Below are 16,518 nucleotides of genomic sequence, written 5' to 3'. Positions count from 1 at the left end.
AAACAGCCTAATGCTCTGTTGTTTTTAAATCCCCCTGTGGAATTGTAGCAGGGAGCTATTGGAAATTAAGGGTTTTCAGAGGGTTTTCTCCCCAATAAATATTTGGTTGTGTACTTGATATTAAAGGCTTAGGCTGACACGCTTCTGAATGGGTTTCTCAATCGGATTACTGCAGCTTGTGGTAATTTCTGCTTTAGAGCAAGGTGCTGCAGACTCTCTCACAGCAGCCTGGATCCACAGCAGTTCCCAAGTATGGAGCAGTATTCCAGTCTGCTCAGGGCTGATGGAGTTCAAGGACTCAGAGCCACTGTTCTTGTCTTGTCCCTGGCTCCTCTCCCAAACCAGCCATGCCAGTTCTCCTCTGTGCAGTTGGGTTTCTGGAGTTTCTCTGTAAGGTGGGAATGCATCCTCCCTGGAATGGGGAGACTGTAGTGCTCTTGAGAACAAGCAATGCCCTTTAGTCAGGATTCTGATTCCTCTGATTCTCCTCGAGAGCCCAGCTCACTGCAGAGGGAACAGAACATGCTGCATTTTATTAATTTGTATTTAATTGTCGGGGGTGGTTTTTTTCAGTCACCAGACCGAGCGTTAATTCTTGTTTTAATCCCTTCCCTCTCGCTCTGTAATCCCATCTGACTGTCAAAATCCAGATGGTTACATGAGAGCTTGGAAAAAGTGTTTGTGTTCTGTGGCAATGGCAAGGGCCCAGAGATGTGGTGAAACAGAGGCACAGTCTGGTTCTCTGAAAGCACCTTCCTGGCTGCAGCATGAGGGGAGCCACAGGCCCAAGCCAGGCTAGAGCTTCACATGAGTGTGATCCTTCAGTGTTCTGTGTCACCTGGAGCACTGGAGGATGAAGATACCCTGTCATATGGTTCCTCCCCCTGAGGGACACTGGAACAGGCTCCCCAGGGCAGTGGGCATGGCCCCAAGGCTGCCAGAGCTCAAAGAGCATTTGGACAACGCTCTGAGGGACGGGGGGGATTGTTGGGGTGTCTGTACAGGGCCTGGAGTTGGACTGATGATCCTTGGGGGTCCCTTCCAGCTCAGGATATTCCATGGTATGGATGCTCACAGAGAAGGGCCTTTTCCCTGTTGTTATTTGGTTTGTGCTGCAGAGAGCTCACATCCTCTCTAGCAGTTTCTCCTGTGGGATTCCGTGTGCTCGCCCGCTGTTCTCAGTCCCCATTCCACCTCTGAGCTGTGCTCCACCACCTTCCACTGTCTTCCAGACCTTTGCTGCGAGTCCCTTCTCCGACCCCATCCAGCTGGACAACCCTGACCCGCAGCCCATCATCGATGGAGAGGAGGGGCTCATCTGGGTCATCGGGCCCGTGCTGGCCGTGGTCTTCATCATCTGCATCGTCATCGCCATCCTGCTCTACAAAAAGTAAGAGCTGCTCACTGCCCGGATCCCAGACCCTGCAGAGTGTCCCCAGCCCTGGTCCCTGAAGGGAATGTCCTCCCTGGTCCTGTTGTGGTCAGCTGGGGGAAATCCTTGCACTGGAGAGAGGAGCCCTGAGGCACAGTGGAGTGGAAGGGTGTGCCTGGCACGGGAGGATTTAGCAGTGGGTTGCAGGGACTTGCTGCTTCAGAATCCCCCCCGTGGCACTCTCAGGGTGTTTGTCTCACAGACACGTGTGCAATGAGTGTGTCAGGACTCTTGCCTGCCTCCTCCAGAATTGCTGCTCACAGCCTCAGGCCCCCCTTTCTCTGTGTGTGGGCACAGTGAGGGGGATGCAGAGAAGGCATCTTTGACTTGTGGCTCAGCAGAGACTTCCCCTCCTCTCAAACTGGTTTTCTGCTGGAACTGGGAGACAAGAGCAGGGTGTGAGTCTGCAGGAGAGAGGAGGGAACAACCCCTGGAAGTGTCTCCCTTTTCCTTGGCTTTCTGAGCAGCTCGTGGTGTGTGGATGAGAACTGGGGGTCCCTTGAACACACACAGGCCTCACTGGGCAATAGAAGGGGACAGGAAGGGAAGCAGAAGCTGAGCAAAATAAATGAGTGAATGAAGTCCTTAGCTGGGACATCTCATACCCAGAGTAGAGGGAGCTCTCCTGACCCTGCTCCACCTTTGATCTGCACAGGTGTGTTCACTTATGCACATGGGTGTGTCCTCTGCATCCCAGCAGGTGTGAAGCTGCTCTGGGCTCAGGGAATCAGGAGACACCTCGTTGGTGCCCATTAGCTCTGATCTAACTGGGTGATCTTTGCTGGGCCCACCTTCCACCCGTGCTGCCAGGGTTAGAGCTGAGCAAATGCTTCCCCTTTTCCTCTACAAGTCCTTTCTAACCTGAACATTTGTCTTGTCTTGTCTTCTCTCCACTTGCTGCTTTCCTGGACAGCAAGCCAGACAGGTAAGAGCACCAGATTTGCCATTTATTCAGGTTCTTTCTTGCTGTGTGTTAAGCAGTGTTTGCTGTCTGTGGTGATGGGGCTTTTTTGGTGCAATTCCTACCCTTAGATCTGTTCCTACAGAAAGCCTGTGTCAGGCTAGCATGGGACTGTGTTTGAACTGGGGCTGAAAAAGGAAAGCAAGCCCAGCTTTCTCCTGCTTGTCCATTCCTAAATGTAACAGCCCTTTCTCAGGCTGAGCAGCAGGGACAGTAAACGGCTCATAAAGTGGTGGGTTAATGGAGCAGAGAAACTCTCATTTGTGTGGCAGTCAGAGGTGAAAGTGGGTTTTCTCCGTGTCTGGCTGCTCCATACAGGCTGTCCCTGAGCTACTGGAGCTCGAACTGGAAGCAGGAGCTCACCAGCTGAGCTGTCCTCACCCCACTGCAGAAGCTGTTCTTGCCCCCTCAGCCAAGGGCTTCTAACAGAGTCTGTTTATGACTGCAGAAATGAGACTTATTTCCAGCCATTTCCAGGACTGGGAGAGCTTTCATTGGAAGTGACTGAGGGGTTCAGTCCATGAACTATTTACAGCAGATTCAGAACTGCAGCAAAAATAAACTGCTCCCAAACTGCAAAGTGGTGTCATTCCAAAATGCTGCCCCATGCAGTGCTGGCAGGGCTCATGCCACTTCTTCTGGCTATTAATGACATCAAGAGACAGCTAAAAATGTCCTGAATATCCTCCCCTCTGCCTAAGTGGTTGCCATTACTGCTGCAGGCAGATTACTGGGGGCTTCTGTGCACCCTAAGCAGGAGAGGTGAGAGCTCCACAGCCACCTCCTGAAGGGGCTGGGACCACATTCCCAAGCCTCAGGGTGTGGGTCCATGTTCTCTGCTCGCTGGAGAAGTTCTGCTCCCACAGTTCATACCTGTTCCCTTGCCAGAGGTTATCACATCTTTAGATCAGCACTGGGCTTTTGCTTCCAAATTCTTTTCAAGGAGAATGAGCCAGGTCAGCAAAGACTTTTCAACTGCCTCAGCTAACCTAACCCATTTGGAGTAAAATATATTAGGAAGCACTTCCATGTGGAGCTCAGCTGGCAGGTTGGAGCAGGCTTTGGGTTCTGGCAAGGAGGTGAGGTGGATCTCGGCAGGCACAGCTGTGCTGGGAGAGGATGTGTCTACACTGTTGAACCCAGATTTTTAGGGTTCTGCAGTTCAAAAACGATTGAAAACTGCTGCTCTGACTTCTCTGTCTGCAGCAAGGCAGCTCTGAGAGCTCCTAAAGCAGCCAACAGCAATATCAGTGCTTTGTGTCCAAGGTCACGGCCAGGAGATTCTGTACTTTTCCAAATGATTCTGTTGGCTCTGGTTCTTTCAGGCTGGAAATGGCTTGGCCAGAATTGGAAGGTTTTTGCTTGCAGAGCTCTGCAGCGTTCAGTGGAGGCTGGTCTGGGCAGGGAGGTGCGAGTTCACAGCTGCCTGTCTGTGCTGTGAGAAGAGGGGAACTTCCAAACTTGCCTGAAAGCTGCTGAGGGGCTGCTGGGCCATTGTAAACCCCTCAAACGCAGCACTGACAAACCTTCCAAACCTCATCCCTTTTCTGATGCAATTTATACGCTTTTACCCTTGGCTGCACCTTTGATTTTCGGTGGGAGCTTTGCTCAGGTCTGAACATCAGTAGCCGAGAAAACTCCAGGGGACCAGGAGGCCCAAGAGCTAAGCTGCTTTGTCTTTCTGTTCTTTCTCCGTTCCTTTTTTTTGTTTTGTTCCAAAGCAAACGGAAAGATTCGGAGCCCCGGACGAAATGTCTCCTGAACAACGCTGAAATCGCCCCCCACCACCCCAAGGACCCCGTGGAGATGAGGCGCATCAACTTCCAGACTCCAGGTAACCCGGCTGCTAACCAGCCTTTCCCACTGGGAAGGCAGGAATGGAGCACCTGCCCCTTCCTTCACCCCTCCCTGCCTGGCTGGAGGCTGCAGCAGCACTGCCTGGAGACCCAGGGCTAACCTGGGGTGTGCAGCCAAGGGACCCCGAGCCTCATCTGTGCTAAGTGGGATTGCTGAGAGAAACCTTTGCTGGGAACCTCAAGGACCTTGCCCAGGCTCTTCCCGGTGCTGACAAGGCAGGAAGGGGGGTTTTCCTGGATTCCCAGGTGAATTGGTGCATTCTGGGCTAAGGACACAGCTGCAGGAGCTGCGGCTGTGCCAGACGTGCCAGAGCACCGGTGCTGCCCTGTGCTTCACTCTGGGAGCTCCCAGGGTGGTGAGGTGGAGCATTGCAGGCTGCCCAGCACCCAGAGCTCCAGCCACATCTGGAACTGGTGCTTTCTGGTGCCAGGCCTGCCCGTGGGCTGTGCAGGGGGAAAGGTGGCTGGTTGCTTGGCGCAGACGGGGCAGCATCTCCTTGCTTGGTGCAGATGCTGTCGTGGAATCCCAGAATGGTTTGGGTTGGGGAGGGACCTTAAAGTTCATCCAGTTCCACCCCCTGCCATGGGCAGGGACACCTTCCACTAGACCAGGTTGCTCCAAGTCCTGTCCATCCTGGCCTTGGACAATGGATGGAGCAGCCACAGCAGCTCAGGACAGCCTGTCGCTGGGAGCGGCTGTGGGGCGAGTGGAGGACAGCTCTGAATTCCTGGGCAGGGAGGTTCCCTGCACCCTCCTTCCCACACACACGTGTCCCCGTGTCCAATGCATGTCCCAGCTGCCTGCATGGCACCTCTGCAAAGCCACCACTGACACGGCCCAGGCACAGCCTCACGCAGATGGACACTGGGCGAGCCAACCAATGCCTGCCCACACCTCTGCCTCCGAGTTCCTGGTGCTTGAGGATTTGGAAGGGAGTTTATTGTGCTTTTTGGGGGCTGGCTGTTGTTTTCAGTTCGTTTGTATTTTTATTTTGCTGTTTTGTGCTCGTTAATAATGTTTCTGTAGCTCCTGTTTGCCCTTCCCATCCCAGTCCTGTCCTTAGCGTTGTCCGAGTTTCCTTAGGGTGAGGTTGGCAGAAGGTACCCAGGGGGCAGGGATCTATGGGACAGCACCCAGGCAGCACTGAGCTGAGGGGTTCACATCAAAATGAGTTAGGAACGACCCACTGGGATCAGCCCAAGCTTAAGAATGTTGCTCAGTGGGTTCAGTGCAGCCTGAAGGGACTGAGTGCAAAGCAGTTCAGCACAGGTAGGTCCCTAAATCAGCTCCTAGTGCTGCTCTTGCAGTGGAATCTGAAGGTGTCTGAGTGTCCCCAGCTGCAGCTCAGCAGCAGTTTGCACTTGTCTGGGCACAACATTATCCTGGGTGCACACAGGAGCTCCCTTTGGGAGCATTCCAGGGGCTTCTGGGTGCTCCAGGTGGAGGTGGGGGACCCAAGAGAAAGAGCTGCACTCCCCCAGGTGAAAAACCCATGCTGAGGCAAAAATAAAGATAAAAGTTTGTGGCCTTGCTTGGTCTTGGTGCCAAGAGGCAGCTGGAAGTGCTGGTTCATGTGTTTCCCTGACCGGGAATTGCCCCCTGTCCCACAGCACAGCAGAGTCAGCTCAGGGTGCTTCCATCAGGTAATGGGATTGATGGATGGGTGAGCCACTCTTCTGTTGACCCCACTGGTTTGGTCACGCTGTGCCTCTGAATTCTGGGTCTGAGAGGCTTGTGAAAGGGAGCTGAGACACACAAACCTGCATTAGGGCTCTGCAGATCCCAGAGGCACTGCCTGTGTCCAGTCTGGCTGAGGGAAGATGCTGCCATTTCCTTTCCAAGTTTATCTGGCCATGGAGTTGACCTGGCTGGTTTATTCTGCCCTGTAATTTGTAAAGCAGTCAAATGTTTTAAAGGATTTGGGAGAGTTGATCACCTGCCTCCCACAGAACTTTGCAAACTGTTGGGTGAAAATGGAAATAGGTGGAAAAATCAGCTTGGAGTGTGTTGGTGGTGATGGAGAGACGGTGGTGCAGTTTGCAGGGGAAGACTCCACAGGTGCTGTCTGAATTAAAGGCCATTAAATTCAATATATTGTGGTTCAGAAGGGGCTTGTAGGCTCTTTTGCAACCAGGTGACCCCCGGGTAGAACCTCCATTGTGCCCCCAGCAGTGAAACAGAGGGGGGACATGGGAATGGGAATGTGCAGCTCAGAGAGGGGAAATCATAGCACCTCTTAGATATCCTGTCCTAGCCTAATCAGCACAAGGAATACCTTTCTTTTCCTCTTTAGATTTATGTTGGTTTTTGGTTTTTTTTATTAGCATGAAATTTTTACAAAAGTGTATCTTTTATTTATTTATTTTTTACTGTTTTCTGCAGATTCTGGTCTGAGCAGCCCTCTCAGTGACCCTGAGTTTGACTTGGAAAGTTAGTTCCTGTGTGTTTTTGTTCCTGTTGGTTTCATTTTTCCCCCCCCCCCATTATTATTTTCTCTTCTGTCGCTTTCCTTTCCGATTCTCGTTCCGTTCCTGTTACTATATTTTGATTTTTTTTGCTGAGTTCTCCGTGTCCCTGCCGTGTTTGCCCATCTCACCCCCTTTTCTGTGCCATCTGTTTGTCTGAACTGCGCTTCCAGTTTTACAGTATCCCAGAACAGGCCTCTGGCAGGACAAGGGGAGCAGCAGGAGATCAGAGCCCGTGGCAGCACCACTGTCTGTCCGTGCTCCGGTGTCTCTCTGCTGTCCCAGGAGAAGGACTTGGCTCCCCAGGCTGCCTTTACCCCCTTGTGGAAGATGTTTCATTGCTGCAGCCCTGCTCCATGTCCCTTGTTCTCGTTCCTGGGCACACTGTGACTGTGGGGGGTGTGTGTGCTTTGCTGTTTGTAACGGAGCCACAGCTGATGATCCCTCCCTCTGGAAAGAGCCACACAGGCACCTCTTCATGGCAGACGAGGGAAAAAGGGCCGTTTCCCATCTGTGGCAGGTGTCTGTTCCTTGGCACTGACTTGTTCCAGGAGCACAAAGAGCAGAGGCCACTCCAGGGGCCTCCACCCCCCCTGGTTTCACACAGTGCCATCCAGCCACGGGGACTTTGTGGGATAAATGGGCTCTGGCCCGTGGAACAGATGTTAGGGTGACGTTTCTGGCTGGTGCACAAAGAATCAAGTCTTTTGTGATAAGATTAGAGAGATTCAAGTGATTGAAATGTTAGATGAGACTGGCTCGGAAGGACTTCATCCCATTAGGAGCCAAGATCCCAGCCTTGCTGGGTGGTTTGGGCTGGATTTTTTTTTAGGGCTTTTTTTTTAATAGTGGGCAGGGAAGTAGATGTGAGGTCTCAGCTGAAGAGTCACAGATGCTGCTTGTGCTCAGAGGTGCGAGAGCTGGGATGTTTTCCTGAATAATTCAGTCCAAATATTGGTCTCTTTGGTATGGAATACTCCTGTCACTATTGTCCCAGTTTGCTGCCACCCTCCTCTCAACCCCATTATTGTAACAGGGGGGTTGTGTGTGTTTTCCTGGCTCCCACTGCCACCCTGGCTGAGTTCCCTGCAGTAGCCCAGAGGCCAGTGAGCAGAGGAACCTGTGAGCCATTTCCCTTCATACCTTAAAATGAGTTATTAAATTAAAGCAAAGAGCAGCAGGGCTGGAGCCACTGGAAGTGCTCCTGCCTCATTTAATACCAAACTCCTGGATCTTAGTGGAGCCCCCTGCACTTGGCATTTTGACCAGGGAAGTGTTTATCACTGCAGAGGTTTCTGGTCTCCTTTTATTCTAAAAAGCCCTAGAAATCAACCCCACAAGGAGATTCTGTCCTTAATAGCAGCAAAACAAGGCAAGTTCCCACATGCTCCCAGCCAGTGCCAGTGCACAGGAGGTTGGAGGGGAAGCAGGATGTTCCCCAGCAAAGGGCAGGGTTGATTTTCAGGAGCTGGTCACACTGAAGATTTTTTTTTTCTGGAGCTTTTATGAAGGAAACTTGTGAAATTCCTTCAGGAGGAATGTGACTCCTCGTTCCAGATTGGCACTGTGGGCCTTTCCCATGCAGACCTCTGGCTCAGAGGGAATAACACATGTTGCTCCAGGACTCCTGAGCCAGGGAGAGTCTGAGGTTTTTTCTTGCTCATTATTAGTGGGGCTTCTGAGCATTTATTTTTTCCTTTTAACCTCTGTGTCCATCACTTGGGACTTCATGTTGTGTTTCTCAGCACGTAATCTCTTTTGTGGAGTCAGGAGGTGGCAGCTGGGCTGGGAGCTGCCTGGGGGAAGGAGTCAGTGACTCCCAGGGGTCTGGAAACAGCTGATTGAGGTGCCAGGAGTTGCTCTGGGTAGGGTTTGGCTTTGCTCTAAGGCTCCAGCTCAAGGTGTGTTCATTGCCCTCCTCAGCCCTCACTTCCAGAGGCAGAAGGACCGACCCTGAGGGAAGTGTTGATGGTGTTAAACTGGTTTGATGGTCTCTGATCTGGAGCAGCTCAGCCAGGTTGGCTTCCAGTCCCACACAGATGTAGAGAGGACCAGCTCCTCTCAACTCCCCCAGTCCACATCAGTGCTGTGGTACTGGGATGGACTGGACAGCAGCCTCCCTCCATCCAGGTGGAGAAATCCTTCTCCAGGTGCAGTGGGACAGCACAGCAAGAGATGAACTGAGAGCTTTTCCTCCAGGAGAAACTTCCTGCCCTGACCCCCAGCAGACTAAAATGGAGCCAGTGCAGCCTCCAGAGCACTTTGGGTTATTTTTGTGAGCTTTTTTGGTCTATTTTCAGCCAGATTTCCTTGTGCTGAAAGTAAATGTCCCATTAGCTTAGGAGAAACCTGTCCAGGTATGAGAGACTCGTCCCGTGCCCAGGCCTGGGGGAGGCAGCACCTCTCCCAAACCACTGTAAAACTGAGGATGTCATGCTTGCTTTGCCATCTCTGTGCTGAGTTTTCAGAGTATCTGACCATGCTGCTGCCACCGCCGCTGCTTTGTCACCCACCAACACCCACGGGGCTCGAAATTCTCCCTGGCTTCCATCTCTTCCTCACTCCTGTCCTTCTCATCGGGGGCACTGCCCAGGGCTTCTCAGCATGCTGCTCTCCCAGGCCATCCAGAGCAGGAGTGGCTGGCAGACAGCATGGGAAGCCTTTGGAAGAACATAATCCAATGCAGATGAGCAGAGCACGGAGCGCTTTTCCACCTGGATTTGTAGCTGTTTGAGATGATAGGAAGGGAGGGATCCCTGCTCTTCCCAGAGCTCCAGCTGCCCCTTCCAGAGCAGGATGTGCAAATCACAGGCTGAGAACTGAGTCAGCCGTGGCTGCTCACCCCGTGGGGTGGCTGAGACGTGCCCCAGTCCGACCCAGCAGGACCCCCAGTATGGCTCAGGGAATCCAGTGTGTTCCCTGGCAGCTCTGCATACCTCAATACCAGCCTTGGGGAGGATTGCAGGGGCAGAAGGTGACCCAGGTCAGGAGGCATCAGGCTCTGCAACAAATTGTTCCCGTGCCCCTGCCTGAGAAGGGGCCGGAGGATCTCCTGCCTCTCCATCCCGAAAGGAAACGACGTTCCCAGCAAAGCCTGGGTGGGGTCGGAACAGCCTGACCTGGGGGGAGGGAGGGCTGTGCTGCTGCAGGAACATCATCCACGAGCCATGGGTGGGGAGAGGAGCCAGTGCTTGGCATTCCCGTGCCTGGCTGCACTCTGGGAATGGGGGAGGCCAGACCTCAGCCTGAGAACTTCCAGAGCCGATGTTGTGCCAAGGACAACTCAGGAGTCCTTGAGGTTGGAAAAAGACCTTAAAGATCATCAAGTCCAATTCCTGAAAAGCCTCCCCTGCCTCCCCACATCTGCATATTCCCATGCCCTGCCCCACATCACCATGGTTGGCTGGATCCTGCCCCTTCCCTCCTTTTCTGTTGGAGCTGGTTCCTGGTCCCGGCGGGTGCTGTGCCATTTGCTGCGTAGGTTCCTCTGGCAGCGTTTGCTCATTCCAAGTCCACTATTGGAATCGCTAACACACATCTGCTCTCGGATTTTCCTTTTTGTTTTGCTCTGATTTACACATTGAAAATGGGGCCATCATGGGAACACTCTCATTTTACTGTTGTTTTTTTTTTATTTTCTTGATTTTTCTTTTTTTTTTTTTTTGTACTTCCAAGGACACAATTTCGAGCCCTGAATTCTTCTCTTCTAACCTCCCTACTTTCATTGCAGATCTTACATTGTAATTTATTTTCTTTTCTTGTTTCTTCTTTCTTATAAAATGCGCAACAGTTGTGAATTTTAGTTATTATTAAACGAGATTCTTTTCCTGCTGTCTTGTCTTTTAGGTATGCTCAGCCACCCACCCATCCCCGTTTCCGAGCTGGCTGAACACACAGAGCATCTCAAAGCTAATGATAACCTGAAATTATCCCAAGAGTATGAGGTATGAGCAAGACTGAGTGCTGTGCATGGGTTTGCAGAGCCAGGAATTAGGGAATTCAGGCAGGCCCTCATCCAAATAAACATTGCTTAGTTTATTTGGATCTGGTTAGTTGAAATTTAAAAGTTATTTATGATTAGAAGTTAATTACTTAGTGCTTTGCTGGGTTCAATTCCAGGTCATAAAAAGAAAGAGGTTTGGTCCATGAGCTGCTCCTGCCCAGGGAGCAGGGGCTGAGCTCCCTTGGAAAAGGGGAATGCAGCTCTGGAAGGTGACTGTGGGATGGGATGGGATGGGATGGGATGGGATGGGATGGGGAGCTGTCCTGGGTCTGCCTGTGTTTTGCTGCTGGACACAGAGAGGACCAAGCCAAGGAATGTGACACCCAGTTTCAGGGAGCTGAGGGGAGCAGGGAATCCTTCACAGCTGAGCTAAAGCTGGGGAAACAGGGTGGTTTGTACCCTCCTTGTGCAGAGGCAGAGCTGGGTGCTGTGGGGCCCTCAGGGTGTGGGAGGCTTCCAGTGCAGAGGGAACACAGGATCATAGAATTCCAGGATGGGTTGGATTGGAAGGAACCTTAAATCCATCCAGTCCCACCCCCTGCCACGGGCAGGGACACCTTCCACTAGCCCAGGTTGCTCCAACCTGACCTTGGACACTTCCAGGGCTGGGGCAGCCACAGCTTCTCTGGGCAACCTGTGCCAGGGCCTCCCCACCCTCGCAGAGAGAAATTTCTCCCAAATCTCTTCTAAAGCTACTCTCAGTTTAAAGCCATTTCCCCTTGTTTTACCACTCTGTGCCCTTGTAAAAAATCTCTCTCCACTATTGGTTTTGTTGTTGAAAGACGTAAAATGCCCTGATATTTTTAGCCTAATAACTAGTCTAGACTGCCTAGGTCCGTTTGCAGGGGACATTTTCCAAACAAAGGGATGCTTTCTCCCTGCTCCTGAATTCCAGACATCAGCCCATGGGAAGCAGCGCCGTGCTCTCAGCTCTGCACCCCCGGGGCAAGGGGTTACATGTTGGAGAAGGTTTATTTTGCCCTGCTGGGCTCTCTCCCCCCCACGCTGGGGCGGCACGGGGTGGGCAGCAGCAGCCCGTTAATGTGCTCCATCCAGATTCCAGAGGCTGATTTGCATAATGCCATATCCCGAGTGCCCTGGCTCCGCGCCAGCCCAACCTCCTCCAGTGGGAGAGCCAGAGCTGAACAAACATCGCTAATGAAGTGAAGGCGAGGCATGATTAGAGGGATGGAGAGCAAACAGACACATTACAATAGTATAAATACCCATTAGTTAGGAATTCTCCGCAGCGAGAGCGCGCGGGGGAGGGTTTGGGAGGAGGTTTGTTCGGGTGGTTTTGTACCAGCGCTGCCACGACGGGGCCCGGGGAGCTCCAGGGTGGGCACAGACAGGGAGGGCAGAGGGTGCCAGGCAAGGGTCAACCCCTGCCAGCTCAGAGGGATGGATCTGAGACCCTCTCCTGGCAGGGAGAGGGAGAGCAAACAGCAGGAAACAGCCCGGCACGCTCCTGCCAGGCCTCCAATTGAGGCAAACCCCAAGGGCTCTGCAAAATGATGAAGGAATTAAGCCCTTGTTTTATTTAATTCTCTGGCTGAGGATTTAGAGGTAAACGTAATTAACCTAATTTCCATATCTGGGACAGCTGGACTTTAGAGAGAGGAAAAAAAAAAAACTACCCACCAAACCTGGCATAAATCACTAGGACAGGCAGAGGGGATTTTTCTCTCCAGTGCATTTCATTGTTTATTCCTTCATCCCTTCTAGGAAAACTCCATGTTGATTGAGTGTCTTAGGGCTGGAGTCTTTGTGCTGGGAGATGCACTCCTTGCCCTGTGAGCAGGAAGCTGCCTCCTGCCAGGCTCCTGGGGGGTTTTCTCTACCCTTTGAACTGGGACACCTTTGGTGCTGAGTCCTTGTGGTCCCAAGTGTTGCTGTCCCTGCTCCATACAGAGCAGCCTGGTCTCTTCCTTTTGCCCATGAATGATTTTTGATCATAGAATCACAGACTGGGTTGGGTTGGAAGGGACCTTAAACCCATCTCATCCCATCCCCTGCCATGGGGAGGGACACCTTTCCCTATCCCAGGTTGCTCCAAGCCCCGTCCAACCTGGCCTTGGACACTTCCAGGGATGAGGCAGCCACAGCTGCTCTGGGCAACCTGTGCCAGGGCCTCCCCACCCTCACAGGGAGGAATTTCATCCCAATTTCCAATTTAAATCTACCCTCCTTCAGCTTAAGGCCATTCCCCCTTGTCCTATCTCTATAAGCCCTTGTGAAAAGTCCCTCTCCATCCTCCTTGTAAGCCCCTGTTTCCCCTGATGTTTCATATCCCATTTTTACACATGGTTATAAACCTTGTCCTGGCTTAAATATCTTCTTCCCCAGGTATTGGCACTCACCAAGACACTGGTACATTCCTGCCCTCCTAATCATGGTGTAGTTTAACCATGCACAGATTTGGCCTCTCGATCACTCCCCGAATACCCTGATGTGCTCATTCCTGTTATCTCCCAGTTCCCAGCATTTGTTGGGGTCGGTAAAGTGGGGCTGTGACTGACCCAGTGCAGCCTGGAATTGCACTGATGCTTTTGCCACGGGGTTGCATCAAGCCAGAGGGGGAATTACCTCAGATGTGCCTCTCTGGGTGGCCAAGGGAGATGGGACAGGAGCTATGCCACCGGGGCTGCCCCTCAGCGAGATCTCCAGAGCCACGATGTCCCACGTGGAACGAGGGACTCAGAGCTTGATTTGCTGCTTTGCTCTTCACTGACTCTTCCGTTTTCTTTCCCAATTCCTCCAGTCCATCGATCCTGGCCAGCAGTTCACCTGGGAGCACTCCAACCTCGAAGTGAACAAGCCCAAGAACCGCTACGCGAACGTGATCGCCTACGACCACTCGCGCGTCATCCTGCTGCCCATCGAGGGTAAGGAGCGTCCCATGGAGCATCCCTGCTCCCACGAGGTAGTGCTGGGGTGGAGTTGCTGCCAGGGAAACGCATCTCACACGCTCTTCTCTCGTCTCTATTTATATTCTTCTCTTAACATCTCCCTGGGAGTTTAGCGAGCGGGAGATACCTCTGTAAACCGGGCGTTTGTTAAATCCCGGTGACTGACATATTCCCTGGAGCTGCAATCCCTCATTTCAAGGGCTGGTTTATCAAGGAACTGTCTTCCCTTTGCTTGGAGATGCCTGTTTGATACATCTGTGACTAACAGGAAGAATTCAGACCACATAATGCTTTAGAGAGAGCAGGGATGGGGTGGTGGGTGGCAGGGAACGCGGAGCGTGGCTGTACAGGGATGAATGAGAGGTAGCACAGGGCTAATTGTGCAAATGTGAGCATCAGCAGCAGCACGGGCAGAGAGATCACTTGATATGCAGCTCTTGCTGCAGGCCTGGCCCCTAAAAGGCTCGGGGTAAGAAGGGGTTAGCGTGAGCCTTGTGGGTCATAAATTGTTTCCTGAGCCGCTTCTGTGAGCGATGGTGCAGTCAGAAAATTTACATTAAATTTCACAACTCATGGCTCTTGACAGAGCTGCTCCGGTGCACGCCAGGATAAAAGGGGCTTGAGATGGAGCTGAACAGGGCACCTGCTTGGGCTGCTGCTGCTGAGATAAAGCTGGAGTTTCATGGGCTCGGGCTGTGGCTGCGCCGCGGGGATGAAGCGTTCGAGGCCAGTCTTGCATTGCCAGGAGCTGATCATCGGAGCAGAGAGGATGTGGGATGTCCTGGTAACTGCCTGGTGAATGGAGAGGTTAATTCAGGCACCTTTGTGAGCAGGGAATTGTTGGAATAACCTCCCTCTACCACGGCAACTCCGAGGGACGTGGGGAAGGGGAAGAGCTGGTCCTGAGGCAGCAGCAGTGCAGTGACTTGCCAGAAAACTGCACAAACCTGCATTAGTCTGGCCTGCTATTAGAGGGCTTTAAGTGTTTCTCCTTGTGAAGTTGACTCTGTTCTGGCTTGGTTTAATTCTGAGATTAATATTGTATGAGCCAAGGAAGGCAGAGGCTTTAAAAAGTTGCCTTGTCATTCAAGGGAAAGGAGAAGAACACAAGTGTAGGAGTGAAGGACACTTGGGCTGGTCTTGGATTATGGGGTTGGATGCAGGCAGCAGTCCCAGCTCTGCCCAGGGGCTCTGTGAGGGACCAGTGGTGCACATATGATGGGCCAAGGTTGAATTTTCAAGCATCTGAGAGGTTCTGACGTGCCTTGGCTGGTGTGCTCCTTCCTGCCGGGCTCTATTTTATGCTCAGGGCTGGAAGATGAAAGGAGCCGGAGGAATCAATTGTTGCTTTTTCTTTGTTTCAAATCTGGATTTATCAAGGCTGCAGAACATCACCGGCTGCTTGGTCAGGAAGGAGTAGCAGCTTTAATTGTGTGACTCCTCTGAAGCTGGGCCTGTCACACAGCAGAGTATTGCAGGAGCTCATGGCCACCCATCTTAAATCACAGAGTGGACCCGAGGGGGCTGGAGAGGAGACTAATTCCGGAAGCTCAGCCTTGATCACATTCCTGCCTCCCTTCCCTCCTGAAACTTCAGACTGGGAGGGAATGGGGGCAGGGAACCCTCCAGAAATTTAATCAAAAGCCCTATCTCCCAGCAGCTGAAATGCTGAGTGCCCTTGAGGACTGGCAGGCGGTCCCTGGGTTTGCACCTCGCCAGCAGCACCGATGCCTTTTGCAGCATCCAATTTTGTGTTGGTGCTGCTCCCCACCCTTGGCTCCCCTCGAGACAGGAGGGAAGGGCTCTGCACCCAGTTAATCACAGCTTAGCAGATCCTGCCAGCCTTGCCAGCCACTCGGCTGGCATTAGGAACGGGCCAAACCACCCACCAGCTCCGTGCCAGGCGCAGCTCTCTGGAGCTGAACCTGAGCACCACTGCTTGCCAGGGTCCATTTTAACTTCAGAGCAGCTTTCTCCTGCCATGTCCCAATCACCCTCTTCACTCTGGCAGTGCCTCCTGCTCATCCCAAACCCTCAAGCAAGGACCCAGGCGAGCAGCTGTAACTCAATAGCCTGTAACTCATGCGAGTGGAAAAAAAAAACCCACTCCTAAAAATGACAACGGGCAATTTACAGTGAGTCAAAGCCTGTAATTTCAAATCCTTCACTGTCTGAATCAAGCCTGGTTTTATTCCTTGCTCTGTCCAGCTGTAGCTCTCTGCCTGGTATTGAGTTATGGACCACACAGTCATCGACCAGGTGCATTTGGTGCCTGGGCTCGGGGCGTGCTGGGACAAGGACTTGGGTTTGTCCTGTTGGAGACCATTGCAGCAGGAGCCCTGGGCCAGGACCTTACTCCTGTTGGCCACAGCAGCAGTAGAAAGCCCAGGATTTCAAGGCTTGGTATTCAATCTCTTTAATATCTTTTGCAAGGAGTTACTTGTCTCCCTGCAATGCAGGAGCTCGACCAAGAGTCTGTTTCTCCCAACTCTGATCCTGACCCACCAAGCCAAGAAGGTGCTCCTGTGCAGGGGAATTCTCTCCAACAACATCCCTGCAAAGATTTCATGTTTCCAGCTGTATGAAGTCCCGTGCAGTTCCCTGATTGTCTTGGTTTCACACAGGAATTGTGGGCAGTGATTACATCAATGCCAACTACATCGATGGCTACAGGAAGCAGAACGCCTACATTGCCACCCAGGGGCCTCTGCCAGAGACCTTTGGAGACTTCTGGAGGATGGTGTGGGAGCAGCGTTCAGCTACTATTGTTATGATGACTAAGCTGGAGGAGAAATCACGGGTAAGATGCATGAGAGGGATGACTGGTTAGTCATAATCCTGGGGGATTGGAGGGGAGAGTTGGGGAACAGCAAATCCCTTTGATGTGCAGC

The 16,518-nt window shown here is 52.3% G+C and overlaps 1 protein-coding gene across 17 annotated transcripts in view; it reads left to right on the top strand.

Annotated features, from left to right (window-relative positions):
* The window catches only part of PTPRS (protein tyrosine phosphatase, receptor type S), a 158,552-nt gene that overhangs the window by 131,647 nt on the left and 10,387 nt on the right, over positions 1-16,518 (top strand). For 8 of the 17 annotated variants that reach the window (XM_027706156.1, XM_027706152.1, XM_027706150.1 and 5 more), the window contains 7 exons: positions 1,233-1,390; positions 2,346-2,357; positions 4,115-4,227; positions 6,633-6,680; positions 10,562-10,659; positions 13,480-13,603; positions 16,252-16,427. In XM_027706156.1, the coding sequence (XP_027561957.1) occupies positions 1,233-1,390; positions 2,346-2,357; positions 4,115-4,227; positions 6,633-6,680; positions 10,562-10,659; positions 13,480-13,603; positions 16,252-16,427 (729 nt within the window). The remainder of the gene's footprint in view (positions 1-1,232; positions 1,391-2,345; positions 2,358-4,114; positions 4,228-6,632; positions 6,681-10,561; positions 10,660-13,479; positions 13,604-16,251; positions 16,428-16,518) is intronic. The other 9 variants (XM_027706167.1, XM_027706159.1, XM_027706166.1 and 6 more) reach the window with 3 other exon arrangements.

The sequence above is a fragment of the Neopelma chrysocephalum genome, unplaced genomic scaffold, assembly GCF_003984885.1.
Source record: "Neopelma chrysocephalum unplaced genomic scaffold, ASM398488v2 Primary Assembly neopelma1_365, whole genome shotgun sequence".
NCBI classification, from domain to species: Eukaryota; Metazoa; Chordata; class Aves; order Passeriformes; family Pipridae; genus Neopelma; species Neopelma chrysocephalum.
Note: the sequence above shows the minus strand (reverse complement) of the source record. Positions and strands in the feature narration are given on the sequence as shown.